The sequence below is a fragment of the Natrix helvetica genome (assembly GCF_964273705.1).
Source record: "Natrix helvetica genome assembly, chromosome: 2".
In the NCBI taxonomy this organism is placed as follows: Eukaryota; Metazoa; Chordata; class Lepidosauria; order Squamata; family Natricidae; genus Natrix; species Natrix helvetica.
The window spans coordinates 77681709-77704240 of record NC_138552.1 but is presented as its reverse complement, the minus strand read 5'-3'; the positions used below and the strand labels follow the sequence as shown (position 1 = coordinate 77704240).

The 22532-nt window shown below is 37.5% G+C and overlaps 1 protein-coding gene across 5 annotated transcripts in view; it reads left to right on the top strand.

Annotated features, from left to right (window-relative positions):
* Window positions 1-22008, top strand: part of PTPRD (protein tyrosine phosphatase receptor type D) — a 1361199-nt gene extending 1339191 nt beyond the window's left edge. For all 5 annotated transcript variants that reach the window (XM_081945773.1, XM_081945775.1, XM_081945774.1 and 2 more), the window contains 4 exons: window positions 3536-3661; window positions 11087-11241; window positions 14584-14719; window positions 17534-22008. In XM_081945773.1, coding sequence (XP_081801899.1) covers window positions 3536-3661; window positions 11087-11241; window positions 14584-14719; window positions 17534-17602 — 486 coding nt within the window. In that variant the 3' untranslated portion in view covers window positions 17603-22008. The remainder of the gene's footprint in view (window positions 1-3535; window positions 3662-11086; window positions 11242-14583; window positions 14720-17533) is intronic.
* The last annotated feature ends 524 nt before the right edge of the window (window positions 22009-22532 follow it).

Sequence of the window (22532 nt, the reverse complement as noted above, 5' to 3'; positions counted from 1 at the left end):
TAGAGAGAGCTGTAAAGCATTATAAAGTGGTATATAAATCTAAATGCTATTTCTACTGCTAATTAACCCTAAGGAAAATGAAAAGCAAACTGTTAAACCCTTTTACACCTGAGCAGAGACAATGTTGGATTTGTTTGCAGGTGGAATTAGGCAGCCACTTTGTGTGTGTGTGTGTGTGCGCACATGTGTACATACATACATATATACACACATATATATAATAAACACAGCGGCCTCATAATTCCACCTGCAAACAAATCCAACATTGTCTCTGCTCACACACGCGCGCACACACACACACACACGTGTGTGTCTGTACATACACACACACACATATACAAACACACATACATACATACATATAAAGCTGTCTGTATCATTCACAGAATTGTCATCATTTATGTTTGATAAATTTCCACTTTTGCAATGCAGCTACAGGGATGTACTGTTATAAATGGAGGCAAACTTTTAATTCACAAGAGAAGCTTAGTCACAAACAGAAGTTGGGGATGCAAAAGTAGGTTCATGACTGCACTTTGTCAGTCAGACTTCCAATTAAGGTTCACTTTACTGAATGTTATGATACACAGAAAATTAGCATGTCAGGATAAAAGGATAGATCGCTTCTTATGCAGAAAGTACCACACTTTTGATGAAAGGCACATTCAGCCACGCTGTCTAAGATAATCAGTAGTGTTTTGATTTTGAGTTATAGCTTGATAAGGAACAAAATAGCCAGCTAGCCTTTAACAAGAACTAGCATACAGCTTGCCAACCTTCCTTGGAGTGGTAAAATTAACATAGAACAGTGAGAAAAAAAGCTGTTGGCAATGGGGTATCCACCAGAAGAGTAAAAATAGCCGACATGGTAGTCACTGTAATTCAAGCAAAGTCCTGACCCTTTTATAGAGTAGAGTAGGGGAGGGTAGGGTAGGGGAGGGGAGGGTAGGGGAGGGTAGGGTAGGGTAAAATAGAATAGAATTCTTTATTGGCCAAGTGTGATTGGACACATGAGGAATTTGTCTTTGGTGCATATGCTCTCAGTGTACATAAAAAGACATGAAAATATACATTCATCAAGAATCATAAGGTACAACACTACAATTGCCCCAGGTTGACAAGCTTACAAAGGCTGCTTGTCATAATAGGGACATAACATAGGACTGTATATGCTGCAAATGCATAGGGCTGACTTTGATTACAATAGTTGTTTGTAGAGCTGCTTTTGTTGTTGTTGTTGTTGTTGTTATTCTGGGCAGATGAGCCTATTTTTTTAATCTAAGTAAGGTCACATTATTTTCCAGGAAAACATATAGAATCTACTTTAGACCCCCAAACTCTAAGAAATTAAACTAATGTGCTTGGCAGTATGTTAGTTTCTTAGCTTCTTTAAGGAGGCAGGCAAGGAATCTAATGTGTGCCAAGAAAATGCTAAAACATTCACTTCCTGAGCAGCCAGTTGGGAGCCTAAATCCTAATACTTGATTCAAAGATTTTGAGTGCTGTTTCAGAGTTCTGACTAAGAATGTCTACAGCAAGTTTAGTACAAAAAATGCCTGAGTAAGTTATCATAGTAAAAATAAAGGCATTTTTTTCAATATTTAAATCAAGATGGGATGTACACATTGCTTCTTTTACCAGAACATACATACATACATACATACATACATACATACATACATACATACATACATACATTTATATTTGTATATGTGTATGTATGTGTGTATGTATATATGTATGTATAAAATCTGGCATAGTTGAATTGCTAAATAGAATTTGATAACAGTGCTGAAGAATGTAAGAGGGAGTGGGCTGCCTATGCTTAATTGAGTTTTAAAAATTATAAACCTCACTTAAACCAAGAGAAACGAAACCCTAACCTCTAATGGAGGTGATTCAGCTGCATCTATTTTTTATCACCTTCTTCCCATTGCAACCTGTGTCTCTTTGAAACCATTGAATCTGAATGTCCAGTTCTCCCATATGAGTTAGCAATGATACTCAGATTCATTATCAAAAGACAGCTCTAAGCTTGCTTTGCTCTATGTAGGTATTTCCAGGAAGAATTGTTTTGTAACGTTTTGCTTTCCTATAACAAATGTATTATGGAATTCTTAATTCACTATCACATTTTATCCCAAATTCTTGTTCTAAAGTATTATTTGCTTATTCTGGTCTTCATTAGGTAGAATTGTTAACTTTTGAAATACCATAGTAGCAGATAGTTGGGAAACTGTCAGCCAGGCTAAAAAGAGGGTTCAAGTGAGGAATTAGCCTTGAATCTTTGCATAGCCACATGAGGCATAAGCCTGATCTCCCCGTCCTTCCACCAGATCCATGAAATCTTATTTCCTTGTTCCCACAGGAAAGCAAACAATCCGGGGGAGGGGGGGAATTTTTACAATATAAGTAGAAATCAATAAAATTTCTGACTTAAGCTATTGGTTTGGTTTGGTTTGGTTTGGTTTGGTTTGGTTTGGCTTGGCTTGGCTTGGCTTGGCTTGGCTTGGCTTGGCTTGGCTTGGCTTGGCTTGGCTTGGCTTGGCTTGGCTTGGTTTGGATTGGATTGGATTGGATTGGATTGGATACCAGTTATATATAAAATCAGCATCTTCAAATAGGTGTTAAGAAGAAACAATAACAACAACAATAATAACAGCAGCAATAACAATCATTAACAAATCTTCAAATAATGAAGCCAATGTGTATACAAATAGTGTTTTCAGTAGGTTTTCTGGTGTATCTAGTAGTACTTCTAAAATCTGTATTGCTTCCAGATGCTTGATGTGAACATATTTTAAGAGAACTTTCCAGATTATTTCCTGAACATCATCCCAAAACAGTCAATGCAGATGAATTTTGAAATCAGAAATTAATCTCAAATGATAGAACTCCTAGGAAATATATTTAACACTGAAATTAATAGCATTTGACAGATGTACTGTTGATGTCAAAAGATTCACTTTGCAAGAAGTCCTAGAACTTATACACAGATTCAAACATACCTTGTTCATTTTTGTAACCAAAACCTAAGAGTTAGTAAAATAATGGATTTAATTTACTTGATCATTCCTGCATATTGTTCATTTGATTGCAGCATTTGAAATAATCATTGCATGAATAAAGAATTGTCAAGAAAATGAACACATTTTATTGGAATATTTCCACCTCAACTGGAAGAAAACACCCATTAAAAAGGAAAGGAAGGGCAGGTGTGCTTGGAAAAGTGCTAATAAACAATGAGGTTTCTTAATTCCTTAAATAAATGTAATCTTGAGAATGCTGTTTAAACTTTTTGAGAGTTAGGGAAAAACTTTGTGTCTGAGGTCTTCCCAGAAAAAATCTATTCAGGAAACAAAGAGAAGGACAAAACTTTAATATAAGAAATCTTCAAATCTTATAACTCTCTTAAACCTTAACCTTTTCCTCAGAACAGGAATACTCTGAATATAACAATAAGTATGCCTCCTTGGAAAACAGAATTGAACAGAACTGTAAGTTAAAAAAGAACTGAAAGTTTTTCCTTTTGTAGGAAAAATGCCACCAGTATTGGCCAGCAGAGCGCTCAGCCAGATATCAATATTTTGTGGTCGATCCTATGGCAGAGTATAATATGCCGCAATACATCCTAAGAGAATTCAAGGTCACAGATGCCCGGGTAAGACAACATACTATAAATGCCCTACATTTTATTGTTATGCGTGTTTGTTTTGCCTTTTACTAGCAGTATTTTCTAACATATCTAGCAATCAAATTTTGTGTCCCAGTCTCTGATCAGTGATCATCATTATCCCCATAGTAATGGAAATATTTTTCTATCCCCAACACACATGGTCAGCAAGCTAGTCATATATCATTAGAACTGCAGCCTCATATCTAAATAGCAAGAGACATTTCCTAGTTTGGCCAGTTCATTCTCGGACAGGGGAAGAATTATGCCAGCCTTGGAAACAAAAGGAAGTTGGGGGGGAGGGGAGAATATGGGACCTCATCTTTTGTTCACCTCAGAAAAGCTAAACAAGATGTTGTCAAGAAAATGCATTTGTTTCTTCCTTCATATTGCTTTGAGAAAGTATTTTTAAAGCAACGTCCGCATAGAAGTAAGTTATAACAGTGACATTAGTAAACAGAGCAAAATAATGAGAAACTGTTCTGTAGTATATAATTTAAGTCAGATGTTGATCAAAAGTGATACTATGGAGATGACAATAATCCATAGATGAAGCAAAAATCAATAAGAAAGCAATTCCCTAGGTTTTGGATCTCTACGGATTGTCACCATTTTCTTTGCATATCGGCCAGGACAGTTTTAACATTAGATATTTGAGAATGACTGCTGAGATCAATTTTAATTTACTGGCAAGTATGAACTGAATGAAAGCTATCCTCTCAATAAATAACCTGGTCCCAAGTCCTTTTGGGACAGTTAAAACTTACTACAGCCTATGTGGAGTTAAATATTTAGAGTTCTTGAGACTCGTCTGCATCTATATCAGGACTGTCAAACTTGCCGCCTGCGGGCCAGATGCATCACACACTGTCCGTGCCCACATCTGGTTTAGCGAAGGAGGGAAAAGTCCCAATGCATCCCTTGACACTGTCTTGACGGGGCGAGTTTGACACCCCTGATCTCTATGATTCAGTTGATTCTAGCTTTCGATTCCTCCTGGAAGACAATCCAATGCAGAGCATATTTCAGAAATGCATTTTGGAGGTATACAAACTCCAGATAGTTGCAGATGATTTACAACCAGAGGGAAGCCAGATCACAGCCATTATCTGTAGTTCACCAGACAGTGATAAGTCCAAGAGCATCCCAGAGCTGTGAATCAGGATGCTGATTCTTTAAGGAAAGTGACCCCCCCAGGATTTGAACCATTTCAGCCTCTAGGTCTTTCATCTTTTTCAACATATTTTTTTCCAATCCTATCCCGATACATATGAAAGAATCTTGCTACTTGTGTTAGACACATAGATGAATAAGTAGAAGTAGACAGAAATGGACTGAAGCACGTCTTGGATAAGGGAAATAAATTAGACTAGTACTATATTTTAGAAGCCAAATGCCCTGGGATGCAATAAAAATGATCCAGCACTGCCACTACTTTGTGTAAAAGAAAGACTGGCAGCATCATAATATTGGGCTTTCTAATCTCAAACCATACAGTTACTGTTTTAAAATGGTCAATATTCAGTTCAAGGCAGTCCAGCAATTTCCAAAACACTAAAGTATTTTAGGAAAATGAATGATTCTCACTCACAGTATTTGATCAGCGCAACAGTGTAAAAAAATATGTAATGTTTAGGTCTGGAAAGAGATTGTCTGATTAATGACCTAGTTACTATTCGTCCTTTCCACCACTTCCCTCAATGGGGCTTATTTTTCAATACTTTTTTTTAAAGGAATTTTTATCCAAGACCGCAAAGATGTTACTGTTCAGCAACAGCCCTTAGGTCATGTAAGCCTGAAGGTTAATGTGGTGTGATTTAAATTCTGCAGAGCAAATAGCATTTTTAAGGGAAGCTTGACATGCTTTGCACATTATAATTTGATTCTTGGCATAGCTTATTCCTCAGCTTTCTAATCTGTCTGCAGAGAAGAGCTACAATGCCATGACCCCAACTGGCTAATTTTCATTTTATGTTTCTTATCTTGAAAGGCTAAGTCAAAGGTTCATCCTGATATAAGATTAACTGTATATAAACATTTTTATAGACCCTGCTCTAGCCATTTTCAAGCTGTGATTTGTATGTAATACTTCACACTTGATGGCAGGATAAATCCTTACCTTTCTCTATCTCTGGAAGCCCTGTAGCAATAATGATGATTAGAAAAACTTACCAGAGTATTCTGCTTGCAAGGACATCTTCATATTTCAGTTTCTTTGCCTAAAAACAACAACAACCCTATTACTATCATCGTTAATGTTGACCTAAAGAAGAGGCAGAAATAATCCCCAGCCACCATTTCAAGTTTAGAGAACAGAGTTTTGGTTGGCAAAAGGAATAAAAAGTAAAGTCCTTTAGCCAAAACCACTCTTTTGATGCCTGTTTATTTCAGTGGAGAGATTTTTACATAGGTGGTTATGTAGAATAAGACCCCAATGAGCTTAATCAAAGTTGAATTTATTTTCTTAACATTTAAACTTAGGATCTACTTCATTCTTTCCTTAAAATAAATGCACATTCAACGTGTTTAAATTAGCTTTTTTTTTAAAAGGTTGCAGTCCTAATTGCCCTGAAAATAAAATGAAATCAATCTTTTAGACAGACATCCCATTATAAACTTTCGAAAGTGGTGATTACATATTTTGTAGCAACAGCTGAAATGGAGGTTTGCAGTGAAGTACACTCTTAAAGTCAAATATTTGAGTGTCTTCTCTTACTGAAATTATACATGAAAATCATTCTGATCACCTGAAAAATATTACTACATGAATACAAAATGTTATTGCTATCTTGCCCATTGAGCTAATATTTAGGGGGCCACTACAAAGAAAAGTAATTGTTGATAAAACAAATTTGTTAGCTTTTAGAGTATGATCATATAGATCTGTGATGGCGAACCTATGGTCCGAAGCTGTGGCACGCGGAGCCATATCGGTGGGAACGCATGCCAGTCAGCTGATTTTGGGGCCTTTTGGGCCCACCAGAAGTTTGGAAACAGGCCATTGTGGGCTTCCGGTGAGCCTCCGGGTGGGGAGGAAGCCGTTTCTGCCCTCCCCAGGCTCCTAGCAAGGCTCTGAAACTGGGGAGAGCGAAAAACAGGCCTGCTTGCCAACAGGTCTGACTGGAAGTTGGCAAACAGGCTGTTTCTGGCTTCCGGAGGGGAAGGCCATTTTCACTCTTGCAGCCAATGAAAATACCCATTTTACTCTGTGGAGATTCTCAGTCATCCAGGTCAATTGTTTCAAAAGTGATTTTTCTTTTCCTTTTCAAAAGGCAGGTGGTGGTGGGAAGGAAGGATTACATTTCTTGCAGTCAATTTCAAGAAACACAATCCTTCCATTCCCTTCTCCCCCCCCCCCCCACATCCAGTCAGAACCCATCCTTCCATCTCCCATTGCCCAGTCTCAATTGTCAGTACCTATCCTCTATTCCCCCCGGCCGTCCCCTTCATCACAACTGATGATGGTTCTTGGCTGAGAAACAAAACATCTTGTTCTTCTTCCTCAAGGAAAAAACAGTCCCATTGCCTTTTGGAGTGGGTGGGGGAACATTTTTGAGACCCATTTTAACTCCTATAACATTCCTAAAACTCCTTCCCAAAATGGACAGTGTCCCAGCCATGTTTGGACCTCTGCATGCCATACATAGCAGGATATTATCAATGGACATTGCACACCCCTGACACTGAAGCCAACCTGGCTGGACCACACTGTGAAAACTGGCTCAAGTGAGGCAGATCCCAATGTCATGACATTTCTGTACCTTTTGTATATGCTTTCTGACATCATATTATTGAATTCTCCAACACTGGAAGTTTTTAAGAAGAGATTGGACAACCATTTGTCTGAAATGATATAGGGTTTCCTGCCTTAGCAGGGGGTTGGACTAGAAGACCTCCCACCTCTCTCATTCTATTCTATCCTATCAAGAAATCATGTCCTGCAGACATATCTATCTTCCTATCACCTTTCCCAAATTAGTAGTAAGGATCACATAACAGCATGCTTCCTGTGGAGAATGTATCCATATAAATTGAGAAAATATTCTCAGCAGAATTTAGGATGTGGCTATCCAGTTACAATTTCACCTGTTTTAATATCTGTACTTTGTGGATTGTAACTCTCTATTTTCCTTATTCCACTTGGCTTCTATGGGAGAATGTAAAGTATTGCATTTGGGATACCAACTGCAGCAGGAGCAATATTTCACTGAATGTACCAACCCTATTGAAAGTTATTCTACAAAGCTGTCAATATGTCAGGATATGCAAATTTAGTTACTGCTATTTGATAAACATGTAGGTGTACATGTGCCAAAGGCCATTGAATTACAAAAGTAATTTGAAGGCTTTAAAATGAAGATTCAAGAATCGACGGCAATGATTTAATCTAATCGTATCCAGTTCAAAGTTCTGAATGGGAGTTTCTCCACATATGTCTTAATGCAGAAAGCTGCCAAGAAAGGGTCATTACATGCATATTGAACATATTTTTTTTACATATGGAAATGTACTAGATTAAAATGGATTTCATTCCAAAAGAATAGCCACATTTATCCTCAATTTTACACTAAAGTAAGTAACTAAAATTCTGTGATAAGGAAAGTGAAATTAACCATGGATACATAATTATTCTGCACTTTCAATTCTGAGTGAAGTACAACAATGACTGTACCTTTTTCAACCCATTGAGATTTTCTTCTGTCACATTCTGACTTTGTAGATTTTCCTTACAAGAATTATTCAGTCAGTTTCAAGCCTCTCCTTGCCATTCTAGGGCTAGGCATTGAGGATAGACTTCACTATTTGTCCACTATGGATCATGACGTGGACAAAACTGGGCATAAACTTAAAAGATCAACATAAAGCAGTATGCCACGGTTGGGCTGCTTATTCTGATTTGTTCATATGTTGCAAATAGGAACAAAACTCCCATGAAATTGAATTGCCATTTTTTTTCTTTCAGTTGTAATAACCAAAGAATATAATGCCATTGTGAAAATAGTTTCATCTAAAGTGGAACTTTTGTATTATCCCTGTGATGCAGTCAGTATTTCTTGGGAAAGTTTAAACATAATTTCACACTTCTTTACACCTGATTCCTTGTGAGCAGTCAGGATCAGTGAATTGGAGGAGCTACAGACAACTTTTTAATAGTAAAGTACTTTCTGTCACTTGTATACTGTAGTTTGTTCCTTTCATTGGCCATAGAAACAGACAATCCAAATCCAAATAACCTTCTAGTCCATCAGGTTAGATATCAAACAGAATCAGGTATGTGTGCACAATGTTAATATTACTATTAATATAACAATAATATGCAGCTATTTTTTTTCTGTTGCATACAGGGCCACATAAGTCAAAGAGTCAGGTAGAATTAAACTTCACAATAGTTCTAGAGGATCTCATCCAAATTAATTAATATAATCTTGGCATTTTGTGGGGTGACTTTTAAAAGTTAGTATCTCAGTAAATTTCAGGACTTAATTTCTCATCACCAGTGAGAACAATGTTTACTTCCCTATACTTGTGCTAATTTACTGGCACAACACAATTATTAAAAAAAGATAAATAATTAAAGATGGAGTGATTGTTACACTGGATTTCTGAGGTCTTGGGAATTTGTCCAAAGATGATAGTACCAAGTTATCCCTCAAATTCACCTAAACTATTTCCCAGAATCAAAAACACTTCTCATATTTCATTGGGCTCTTCTGATTAGAGAAATATAATGGCACCTTTTCCATCTGCATGCTGTTGCTGAATAACGTACTGCAGAATTTGAATAATAATGACACGAAGTGCAAGTTATCATTTTTGTGTTGCTTTTCTATTTGAGGCAAGTTTTATTCACCTCCGTGTCAAGGCAATCAACTGAATGCTTTGGTAGGAGAATGTGCTTTCTTTTCCCCTTGCCTCCAGCTTCCAATCTGCTTTATAAGAATCCCCGCTCATCACTGAGATTCTTCATTGGTTTCATTCTGCAGAAAGTGCCATTTTAAGCAATTGGCATCTAGCAATAGTTTTCCGGTCCTCCTCTTGTGCACCGTGCCTCAATTATAGCTTGCAGGCACAGAGACACGGCATCTGCAGATTCTCCTACCATGGCTAGAAAGTGGATGCATTCAGAATGTAGAAGGTATCCAGAAGGCATGAAGGTTAATAGCAATAGTTCAATTTGTGTCATTTCTATTAAATGTCAGTTTCGATGGGCTGACAATATACGAAGACAAGTCAGCACAGCAGTTGAGGCAGGTTGATCAAATCCTTTGATACATAATCTGTTCTCTTGCTGCCAATTACTATAGCCATTACTTTTTCCAGGGCAATGCTACAAATTAGAAAGGACTTGATGTCTTCATTTTGATAAGATCTCGTTCACATTGCTGGGTCACTTAATTGATTTTATGGAGATCAAAAATGATAGCGGCCCTGTGGATGGTTAGAAAGTGAGACATGTAAAGACAGCCCTACTTAGGCAGGTGTCCATGTCACAAAGGCCACTATTATGAACTGTACTCATGATTTACAATACTAATCAAAAGACTAGGCTATAAAGAACCACTCACTTGTGGCAAATTTGAACTGCTTCCAAGAAGCCTTTTACTAAGGCTTCTGTCTGCTGGAAGACAGAAGTTGGTATTCTTTTATATTTTCCGTGATATCAAAATGCCTGAAATTGTTACTAGTAGATATATGTAAGCAGATGTGCCAATAACAATGTCAATTTTACAAGGCTAGCTTGAATTACATTAGATCACTTTGTTTCTGTGGTCTGTCTGCAAAGAAGTTTCTTCACCAGTTTACAGGTGAATCCAGAATTGCAATTTCAGCAATTGCTTGAATAAGAATATTCTTTAATACTGGCTGGCTTCACTATCATTTTCATGCTGCTTTGATAGACAAATAGATGTTAGGAAGAACGAAAGAATTAACATGAAAACAAATTAGAAAAGAATCCTGTCCATAAACATTTGAGTGGCTTGGCTAGGCCAACAGAGGAACACATTGAAAAGGGACAACAAGGCGGACATAATAGTGACCAATAGACAAAGATGCTTTTGTGTGTTGTATTGCTTGAAAATCAAGTTTTCTCCAGGCTTGTTTTCCTGTCTGCAGATTCTGCTTTTCCAGGATTTAAATGTCCAAAATATCCTCTCCAGGGCAGAGAATAATTTGAGCATCACTGTGGTTAACGATATTGCATTCTTGTGTCATTGTGGTTCTGTTAATGGCAAAAAAGGAGCAAAAGGTAAAACTACATCATGACTGCAGTTAGATTTGCAGGAAAGCTCTCTTCATTTTATCACAGGTCACTTTCCTTGTCAATATACGATCACAAAATCTAAATAAGAATGTTAAACATCTCATCTTCTGCTGTAGTGTCCATCTGATATGTCTGCTTTTCATTCCAAGGATGGCCAGTCCCGAACAGTGAGGCAATTCCAGTTTACTGACTGGCCTGAACAAGGAGTGCCAAAATCGGGAGAAGGGTTTATAGACTTCATTGGCCAAGTTCATAAAACAAAAGAGCAGTTTGGACAAGATGGGCCAATTTCGGTTCACTGTAGGTAAGAGAAAGAAACACAGGTGCTAAATATTGTTTGTCTGATTAAAATGACAAGATGTTTAATGATGGTAATAGCATGCTGAGGCAGAAATATAGGCACGGGGAAGCAAATGCGAGGTGGTTCAAATGTCATGTCAGCATCGAGCTGACAGTGTGACCTTACTCACGCCATTATCTGACAGTTTCCATTCCCCATCTACAGAAATATGACAATAAACAGCATAGTAGACCCATGCAGTAGATCTAGCAGTCTCAGAAGAAGAAGAAAAGATTTTATTCTACTGGAATTTAACTGGAATCAAGACAAGTCATCTGTCAGTAATGATGCTGCTAATATTCCTGCAAAAACCTGTGTGAAGCAAAAGGTTATAGTAGCTGACAATTATTTCCTCTAGTAAGCTTAGAAAAGGGATGTGGTGGCTCAGTGGCTAAGACGCTGAGCTTGTCGATCACAATGGTCGGCAGTTTGGTGGTTCGAATCCCTAACACTGTGTAATGGAGTGAGCTCCTGTTACTTGTTCCAGCTTCTGCCAACCTAGCAGTTCAAAAGCATGTAAAAATACAAGTAGAAAAATAGGAACCACCTTTGGTGGGAAGGTAACAGCATTCTGTGCCTTTAGTCATGCGGCCACATGACCATGGAGACGTCTTCAGACAGCGCTGGCTCTTCGGCTTTGAAACAGAGATGAGCACCGGCCCCTAGAGTCGAGAATGACTATCCGATATGTGCAAGGGGAACCTTTGCCATTACCTAAGCTTAAAAAAATAATATTTCATTATTTTCTTGAATATAAACGTAACAAGATGGGAAACATTTTTTAAATACAATCCTGCAGAATACTCAAGAACATCTTTTGCTTACGAACTGCTTAGTGACTGTAATAAAGATTATCATAATCGTAATCTTTTGTGCTTATTTAATCAATTTGCTTTATGGATTGCAAAAACTAATGTTTTAATTTGATAATCATATGTTCAGTAAAAATGTGTGCAGCCTAATGGAAAGAATTGCAAGATTTATACAATGTAACCTCAATTTTCCTCTTCTGGCAATTCTGCAGCTTGCTTCTTCCTTATGGGACTATAGAACTCTAATATTCAGTCTTTGTGAAAGACTAGACAGGAACAAAAGTAGAAGATAAAATATTATCAGCTGTATAGAAATGGACAGAAACAGCCATAGAAATGCTCAGGAATAAAGAATAAATAATCTTTCTCTGGGTATTTACAAAATGTGTACAGCAGTTCTGAATCCATAGAAAGAATGCCTGTCCCCATAATTTGTTCAAAAATGTTGAGTCAGGTGATGTGATATGTCTTCATATCTATGATTTCTGTACATGGAAAGAAAAGCTAATAGTCTAAAGTATTGAGTCAATGGGGGGAATACATAGAAAGCTAGTACGTATTAGATGTGAATAGTAGGAAGAAAATTCATTTTTGTATCCTTCCAAAACGTAAGGCAGACTTATGAACCAGATACTATGATTAAAGGATTAGCTCTATAAAATCATCTTTTGACAGAGTAAAAAATAAGTACTGATCCTATTTAGTTAAAACTTGAAGACATAAACTCAGTCATATAATGACTCTCATAATGGCAAGTTGTATTACCAATGTCCCGAATTATAAAGTGCACCATAGAGTCCCCATTTTTTATTTCACTTACGTGAACATGGGACATACACACATGGACTGGTATGTATGTACTGTTCCTTTCTAGGATGGATATTTGTTCAATTTGCACTCACATTTCTTCATACAGTTATATGTGAGTGTCTGTGTATATGTATCCAGGGAAAATGGCAGGAAAGAGAAAAAAACTGGATGGACTCAATTGGAATCAAGCATCAATGGGTACACTATTGCAAAATCCGAAGGATTGGTTGGAGACAGATTATCCTTCAGAAAGAGTAGATCACTAAAAGGAAATGCATACTGATAATTCATGGCATATAATCAGAGAGAGAGATTAAGGAAATCATTAGCTGAAAATCTCTTACAGCAAAAGTGTTTGCTTCCCTCATTTATTTGTACAGTTCAAAAAATGTATCTACAGTACAACTGTTTATATAATCCCTTAGTAGATTTCTTTTTTAAAAAAAGAATTTTATTGGTTTTTAAACATTTATGGGAAAAGGTAAAGGGGTACATAGAAAATTTTGGCAGCTCCCACGCTAGTGGTAGAAATCCCTCCAAATCTCACAATTTTTACAATATTAAAAAAAACGTATAAAAGATAAGCAGAAAACAGAATCTTATTCCGCATTGTATCAATCATGTGTTCAATCATTTTTCCTTTGTCACTTTCTAGTATATCAACAATTACAAATATTTCAAGTACTTTTATCTTTGTGACCTGAGCCTTTTCGATATTGCTCCTTCCTCCCTGTCCCCAGGTGGAGCCACAGCCCCCCCTCCTTCATATCTTGTACCTTGCTACCCTTTTCACTACCTTCCCTATGTTCGTCCTCTGGGAGAGAGAAATGTTTTTTAATGAAGGCTTCAGCCTCCTGCACTGTATTAATTCTAATTCTATTTCCCTCCCAAAAGATCAACATTCCCTCTGGCCTTAATAGATTTCTTGTAAGAAAAAAGAGGAAAGAGTAATTGTAACATTTGTTCTTCATTTTATTTTAGCTATAGACATGGACTGGTTTGAAGCAAACATGGCAAAATCCTGCTTTCATTTTCTTTCCATTTAAGATAAACAGTAATAACTTGAAATCATTATTTTAATCTGAACATTTCAAGATTTTACCCCATCAGATTATAACATGTGTTTTCAGTTAATTAATATTTTGCATTATTAGCCATGTTTTCATACAGTTAGGCCAGGAGCCTGATACAATAATTTGGAAGAGCTACCCAACTTCCAATAATGCTAATGGGTAGTAGAAAAAAATGCTTTCTCAAAACACTTTCAAAGCACAATCTGTGTGTCATCTTTTAACTAAATATAGTTCTTCTGCTATCAGCTGTATTTGCAGGTGTACGCTTTAAAAAATGATGTTCAATTATCTCTGTTGATAAAGGTCTCCTAGTTTTTCTAGTATCTACTCCTACTCAAAAACTGAAAGTCTTCAAATCATATTCAGAATTTCAGTTACAATTACTATTTGGCTTAGCAGAAAATAGTCACCATGCAAGAATGTGATTTACATGTTCAGTTTATATATGGATCTTGTATACATAAGCTATATTCCATTTACAATTAAGCATTCAACTAAATTTTGCTTTTTTGTTTTTCTTTCTTCTTCTCTCTCTCTTTCTTTCTCTTTCTTTTCCTTCCTTTCTTTTTTTCTTCCTTCCTTCCTTCCTCCTTTCCTTTCTTTCTTTCTAGTGCGGGTGTTGGAAGAACTGGAGTGTTCATAACCCTAAGCATTGTGTTGGAACGAATGAGATATGAAGGTGTTGTAGATATTTTCCAGACTGTCAAAATGTTAAGGACGCAGCGGCCAGCCATGGTACAAACAGAGGTGAGAAAAACAGTTTTCTACATACATACACATATGTATGTATGTATGTATGTATGTATGTATGTATGTATGTATGTATTACCTATTTCCCTGGCTCAGCTGATAAGGAGGAGAGCCTGTGGCTTAGTGGCTAAGACTCCTGCCTAATATGTAATACAGCCCAGGTTCAAATCCCAGTAAGGGTATGGCTAGCTGATGAGAGCTAAATAGCTTGAAATAGATCTATACTAGTCTCCCTTTATTTATTTATTAGCACAAATACAACACACACACACACACACACATACACACACAGATATATATATATGAATATAGTAATGATAAAATATATATCTTAATTTGCTATTTGTTATTTATATTTTGTAATGTAAGCCAATATAGAAGCCTACAAATAGACTGTTTTCATTCTTTCATTGAAGGATGCTTTAAGCAACAAAGACTTCCGTTGAAATATAAGACAGGATCAGAAGAAATGAATAGTAGCACTTCTTTATTTACTTGATTGATTGGGTAACTAAAAGGGTAGCAACTGGAGGTGGTCTCACTATCACCCAGTTGTCCACTGCAATTTCCCAGGGACTAGTGGTTAAGATACCAGTCTAGAAAGCAGGAGAGCATGGTAATCCTTCCTTAGCCATGAAAGTCAGCTGGGTGACCAGTCATGCTCTCTCAGCCAAACTTACCTCACAGGCTTGTTGTTTTGGGAAAATTAGGAGGAGGAAGGCATATTAAATATGTTTACTGCTTTGAGTTGTTTGTAAAAATAATAAAGTCATTATATAAATTAAATAAATAAATATGATTGAGGGTTGAGGGTTGGTGTAATTTTTCTGAACCTCCCATCTTGAGGCCAAATATCTGCAAGGAATGGGTTTACTTGCATTTAAAAAGCCCCACGTGTGGAAATCCCTGCATTGTCCGAATTCCTGGTTATTTGGGATGTTCTGTTCTCCCCAAAGGAGAGACAAAGTGACAAACGGCTGCATTTTTTATTTCAAGTGAGAGCATAAATGTTCTGGGTTTTAAAACAAGCCCCCCCCTCCCCAATCCTTGCCCTTCTAGACTCACCATAGAATCCCTTTCTCTTAACTCACACATTGTTTTAACCAAAGCAGCCAAAAGCTCCCTTACTTTGCTTTGGATTCAGTAAAAATCTGTTGCTGCAGAGAAAGGGGTGGCTTAGGGCAAGAGATGGAAGGAGGCTGTAGATCTAACAATAAGTAAAATGAAGAAGTACCACAATGCTAAGGGACAGGAATGTTTCCCTCTTTATTATCTTGTTATATCTCTTAATGCCTTCTGTTGTTTCAGGACAAAGATATTTATACAGTATTAATTAAAGTTATTGAGATTCTATTGGTTGGATAATTTAGAATTTTAAATCTAAAGAAAAAATATTCTGTCAATATTAATTACAGTTAAGGAAATCACTGTTACAAGCATAAAATTATTAGACTTCTTCATACAAGATTAAATATATTAAGAAAAAAATACTACTGATTACATCAAAAGTAATTTTTGTACAGTAGTCATGAGCTAGTTAGTACTGAGGTCTTCATTAAATAATTGCTTAATGTGAGAGAGACTAGATAGATAGATAGATAGATAGATAGATAGATAGATGATAGATAGATAGATAGATAGATAGATAGATAGATAGATATAGACTGACAGACAGACAGACAGACAGATAATAGATAGACAGACAGACAGACAGATAATAGATAGATAGATAGATAGATAGATAGATAGATAGATGGATGGATGGATGGATGGATGGATGGATGGATGGATGGATGGATGGATGGATGGATGGATAGATGGATGGATGGATGGATGGATGATTAATTAGATAAATAGATAGATGAGAGAGGGGGAGAGAGAGGGAGGGAGAGAGAAATGTATCAGCGCTTAGGGTTAGGGTTGTCTGATCGCTGAAAGCAATTAGTCAATCTAGCATGATATTTTCTTTCAAGAGCACAAGGATAAAACAAGGTGCATAGGGCAGGATGTTCTGAAGTAGTCTTCCCACTGCAGCTTTTTGTGTTTTCTCCAATTAAGATTATATCCAAAAGTGCTGGAGGGCCTGGCTTTGAGCTAGTCTACCTAAAGAAACAATGGATCACTTGCTGGAGGGGTGACTTAAGGCACCAGTTGGACATTCTACTTGTGACATTCTACCCATACAAGCTGGTACAGTAGAACCTCTGGTCACGAACGCTTCTGATCATGACCAAATTGGGTTCCGACCAAAAAATTCACTTTTTTTTTTCCTGTGCCCGATTTCCCCTTCCGTGCCATTTTTTGTTTTGTTTTGTTTGTTTGTTGTAAGCATCAAAATTCCAAAGTTAGCTTCGGGTCACAAACCAAATCAGGTTGCAACCAAAGTTATGGAATGAATTACGATCGTGACCAGAAGTTCTACTGTACCAACCGAAAGGCTGTGCATTAGATGTCCAATCTCCCTTTCCACTCTGTAATTCCATAATTCAGATGCAGCTCTTTAGTGGCTACCACAAAGGTGAATGTTAAGCACATACATCACATTTACATGTATCCTATTAGGGAGATACAAATTCTGTGTCAAGGATTTTTGTTTACACAGAAACAGCCACTCTGATCAGCTTTTAAGCCAAAATCATCTTGATCCCCTATAAATCAGAAAAGGTATAAGTTTACACAGAGCTTGTGTAAACACAGAAAGTGTTCTCTTAATCAGGATTAGAAAATTGTCAATGTATCTTTGCTGAGCAAATATATTTATTTCAATCCAATTTTCTGTCTCTCTCTCTCTTTTCCTCTCTCTTTCCCAAGGATCAGTATCAGTTCTGCTATCGAGCTGCACTAGAATATCTGGGCAGCTTTGATCACTATGCAACGTAAAAACAAATGGAAAAACGCTGACCCATTCTGGATTGTTAACTACAGGCCCTTTAAGATCCAGAGAGCCTCTTCTGAGCCATACAGTGTGCTTGAGAAGTACTTAACTTTAAATTAAAGACCAATTAGTGGGAAATATTAACAGGAAACAAAATAAACTGCCGGGTGAACCAACAATTCAGTCATCAGTAAACTTAACCAGAAACACAATTAAAGAAACTTGATTGGGTTGAGGCACCGGAAGGATTTCAGTTTACAGAGATCCCAAGATTCCGTTTTGATTGAATTTGGATGAAAAGGAAGAGGACATTCCTTCCAAGGACGATCATCTCGTTCAGGACCGCATGATAATGAACGATGCCAACGTTAGGTTTCTGCAATTCAGCGCCAGATGTTCGTCAGGAGGCCCGTCCCGGCTCCTCCAGAACAAAACCACCTCTTGGTTCCAACATCCCCCCCTTCCTGCCATATTGCTCATCAGTAACCTTTGGGGTTGGGAGGGCAAAGGGCAAATGTTTGAAAAGAAAGTCCTTGATTTAGTTTTCTAGTATTGTAAAGATACTGCTGACCTGTGCTTCATTTTTAACTGTGTAAACTTTTTTTTTCCTTTTTTAAAAAAACGACAAAGGTTTATCATTCGATGAAGTAAATTCAAACAAAAAGTGCATACCTGTTCGATTTTTTTGTTGGTTTCTGAATTGTAGTTTTTTTATGCTGTAGAACTGTTACCTGTAATATCTTGCTGTAGAAATGTTAAATAATTTTGACAATTTGCACATTTTTGTGCAGCCCTATATTTATCTCCAGGACTACATTCTCATTTAGATCTTGCTTTTACGTTTGATTTTTTTTTCCAATGAAATATAAATCAGTTAATTGACATATGGGAGATTTTGTTTTTATTTCTTTTGGAATCAACAGGGAAGCGCAAGTATAAAGCTGCTACTAACTCTCACACGTTTCTCTTTCTATTATAAATATATGTATATCTCTCTCATTCTCTCTCTATCCATCTACAACAATAATACGTAGATAGACAGAAAGAAATGCACATAAATATAAATATATAAATATAAATATACATGTATCAGTTCTTCCATGACTTGGATTTGTTGAAGTAGTAGGGGGGAAATCCAAATTGATACATTCAGACCATACAATATTTCTACACATCTCTGCATTTCGAGGTTTGCTTTTGAGAGATTTGTGTTTCTTTTATCTTTTTGTTTTGCTTTCTTTTCAATTTCCATGGGGAAATGAGGAATGCACATCAGTGATACTTGAAATTCAACCTTACCCAAATCTAATGGGTAGAAATCATGTGCACACATATCATTCATCACCCATGCACATTAAGGTTTGATCCACCGTTACTAGAAGAGAAGGCCCATTAACTCAGTGGGACTTACTTCTAAATAAACCTGCTTAGGGATTGCATTGCATTATCATGTTATAGCTCTCAGTGAGATTTCATATTGCGAAAATTTTAGTGCAATAGCATCCATAATAAGTATAGGAAGTAGGCATACGAAGGAAGTCAGTGCATATCCCTAATGGAAGAAAAATGCTATAATAGTTGTCAAGGGTTTTTAAAATGTATCCACTTATAAAATTGTCTGCAGTATAGAATACGGTTTTTGGAATGACGGCATATAATGGGCAAAGCCAAACACACATTGCTCTGTAGGCCAGAATATTTTCTGGCAGACAGCACCAGTTAGAAATGCTGTTTTTCAGTTTTAATTTTTGCATTTAGAGTGCCTTATATTTGATGCCTATTTTGATAGCATTGCTTCGATTTCTTTTGTCTATGTTTGCTCCAACAGGATCTCTGTGATTTCTCATCAACATTTTTTCCCCAATTAACACAGTCTCTTTTCAGCACGTGAAGTTTTTCTTAACAATATTCATTCCAAGTTTTCACTATTGATATTTTTTTTTCCATCCATACCAGAGGGTAGTCAGGCACCCTGTAGGCACAGGCAAACTATTTCAAAAATGCCCCCAGCTGGCATTCATAACTATAATTTTATTTTGTTCTGTTTTAGAGACATGCTGCTATTCTAAAAATATAATAAAATACTCCTAATACTTTAGGAATGGCAATTTGTCTAGGTTTGGATCCCCACTCATGTACATGAATTTCACTGGAGGCCACAACATGTTCTTTTAACTCAAGCTAGGAGGGCTCTGAGATCAGCTGGACTGGACAAAGGACTTACGGTGGTATTGTCTAATGACAACTGAATAAATGGATTGTGCCAGTTGAACAGAAGCCATTGTTTCTTATATTGGACTAGGTCAACCTGGCGCCATTTTGATCAAAATATAGATCACAAAGAAATGTTCTTAGATGTGTTTCCATATATAAAAGCAACCAGGAATAGAACCTACATTAGCATTTATTTTTCCATGTTTTCCACCATTACCAGAAATAAATATATTAAAAGACCAAACACTAGAAAGCATTCTATTTGAGCACTTTTATATATATATATATTTTAAGAAAATCAATTAAAAAGCGCAAAAAACAAAAAAAAAATCCACATACATATGTATAATAGTTTTTAAATAAGCATTATAGAAGGCTACCTCAGAGTGAGATTCTTTAATTCTACATCAGAATCCAACATGAATGTGTGCACTGCATGTTTCTTTTTGATTTGTTTCTGTCAAAAATAAAAAGGGGGCCGGACTATATATGGAACTCACACTTTCAGTCAAAAGGATGGCTCGACAGATTGACATGCCGTCCAACGATGCTGGAGAGGCACGGCTGCACAAACGCTTTGGGTGAATTGGCTTAAATTCAAGCACAACTCTGCAAGGTCCAAAAGCAATAGAATTTCCCCCCAAACAGAAGGACCATATGATGTGAATCAGTTGGGTCTTGCAGAAACTGGGACGCAAAGGAGTTAGTAAAGATGGGTATAGCTGTCAGCAAGGTGTGGCAGAAGGATGTGGGGGCTTAGGAAGCAATCATACGTGAGCAAGATCAAGATCTCCTGGTCCAGGACAGGGTGCAATTGGCGCACAAGATGAATCTGTGCAAAGTTGCCTTCCACCATCCCTGTAGAGGCCATGTGTCTAGGACAGGAGTGTCAAACTCACAGCCCATGGGCCGGATGCGCCATGCACCGGCTATGCCCACCTCCAGTTTAGTGAAGGGGGAAAAAGTCACAATATGTCAGGTGATGAAAATGTGATGCCGCAAGTTTAACACCCCTGGTCTAGGAGGACTCCAATTGTGCCCCAGCTCTATCTGTGGACATCTTGTGCAGACATGCCTTTTAAGGTAGCTCATTACATATCAGGGCCAGCCTTTCTCCAACAATCATTTGCTCTTTAAGGAAGATCATAAGCTAAATTAGTAGAAAGGGCGCGCATGACACCGAAAAGCCGCCAAATAAATGGCCAGTCCTCTCCAAGCGACTATTCAGGAGTTGCTTCTAAAGAGATTTCTATCCAAATCATTGATGTGCATTCCATTTGGGTTTCTTTGCGGTGTGGTGATTTTTCTTCTTCTCTCATTTCCTTTTTCTTTTCTTTTTTCAACGAGTCGGTCTCGTGAATCGTCATTCACCATAGTCGGCATTTGTTTCCTCAGCATAATCAGTACGGTGCTATTATTTACCTATGTATGTGTAGTTATGTATAATTTTGTAATTAGTTAATGATGGAGAAATACACAAACTATATAAGAATTATTTGTACGGAACTTTTATTTTAGCTCTCTTTTTTAAAAAAAAACATGGTTTGCATGGTTAGCCGCTGGTGAGGATGGATGGGCAACGGAGGGTGATCTGCACTTTCTATATCTTTGTACTATGCACTGCCCTATTGATTCTACACCCAATAGTATTATTACTTGAACCCATCTGTAAGAAAAACGATTATGAAAATCCACTTGTGTGTATGTAAATAACACAAAAACATGATAAAAGAGGGGGAAAGTTTGCAGGGGCAACAATGAAAAACAGATTTTCCCCCTTTTTTATTCCCCCCCCTCTTCTGGTTTTAATCTTTTAATTTTTAAGAGCCCTGATACTCCAAAAGACTATCATAAGAGGGCTGAGGATCCCGTCATCCATCTTGTTATGTGGCGTTGCCATTCAGGCTTGGAGTGTCTTTACAAAAATAATACAAGTTGTGTTCTCTGCTCTTGTTTTGGATGCCTAGACTGAAAAATTAAAACAAAAAAAAAAACACCTTGTAAAATGGCTTGTTAAAAAAAAATACAATTACCTCTAATCAGTAGTACGCGTAAATGTTTTACAGAATGAAAGGCGTGCTTTTTATTTTCTTACTTCGTTACATTAGTGGCGAAAGAAAGTCTGTATGGAAATCAGTTCTTTGCTGACACAAGCTCCATTTGTTACAAATGAATTCTAATAAAAATGTCAGTGTTACGCAACCTGGTTGTCTTTTCTCACACTTCTGCTTGTCGGAGTCCCTCGTTTTTTTTTATTTCACCAGATACCACCGGACAGGGCTTGTCAATTTCTTGAAATTGCTAAAAAAAAAATGAGGTGTTGGTTATTTATAGTTGTGTTTTTGCATTTCTGACCAATGGCCAAAATAAATACTCTGTTTAAAAAATGACCAGACACAGCCTGAGTTCACTAGCAAAGCAACCACCATTTGAAAGGACAGCAATATCTTGAAGCAATTTTCTGGGTTGTGGAAGACCTAATGCCTTCACAGTGGCGTAGCGTGGGGGGTGCAGGGGGGGCCGGCCGCACCGGGCGCAACGTCTGGGGAGGCGCCCTGACTCGCCCCGCGCCACCCTTTGCCGGACTGTGGCCACCTCTTTCCGCGCCCGGCTCGGCCCGCAAACTAAGCTCCCCGGCCCCGGCCCGCCCAGGCCCCTCCTGCGCACCGCCTAACTCCCAGCGGAGCCGGCAAGACCCGCCACACCGCCCCCGTGGGAGCC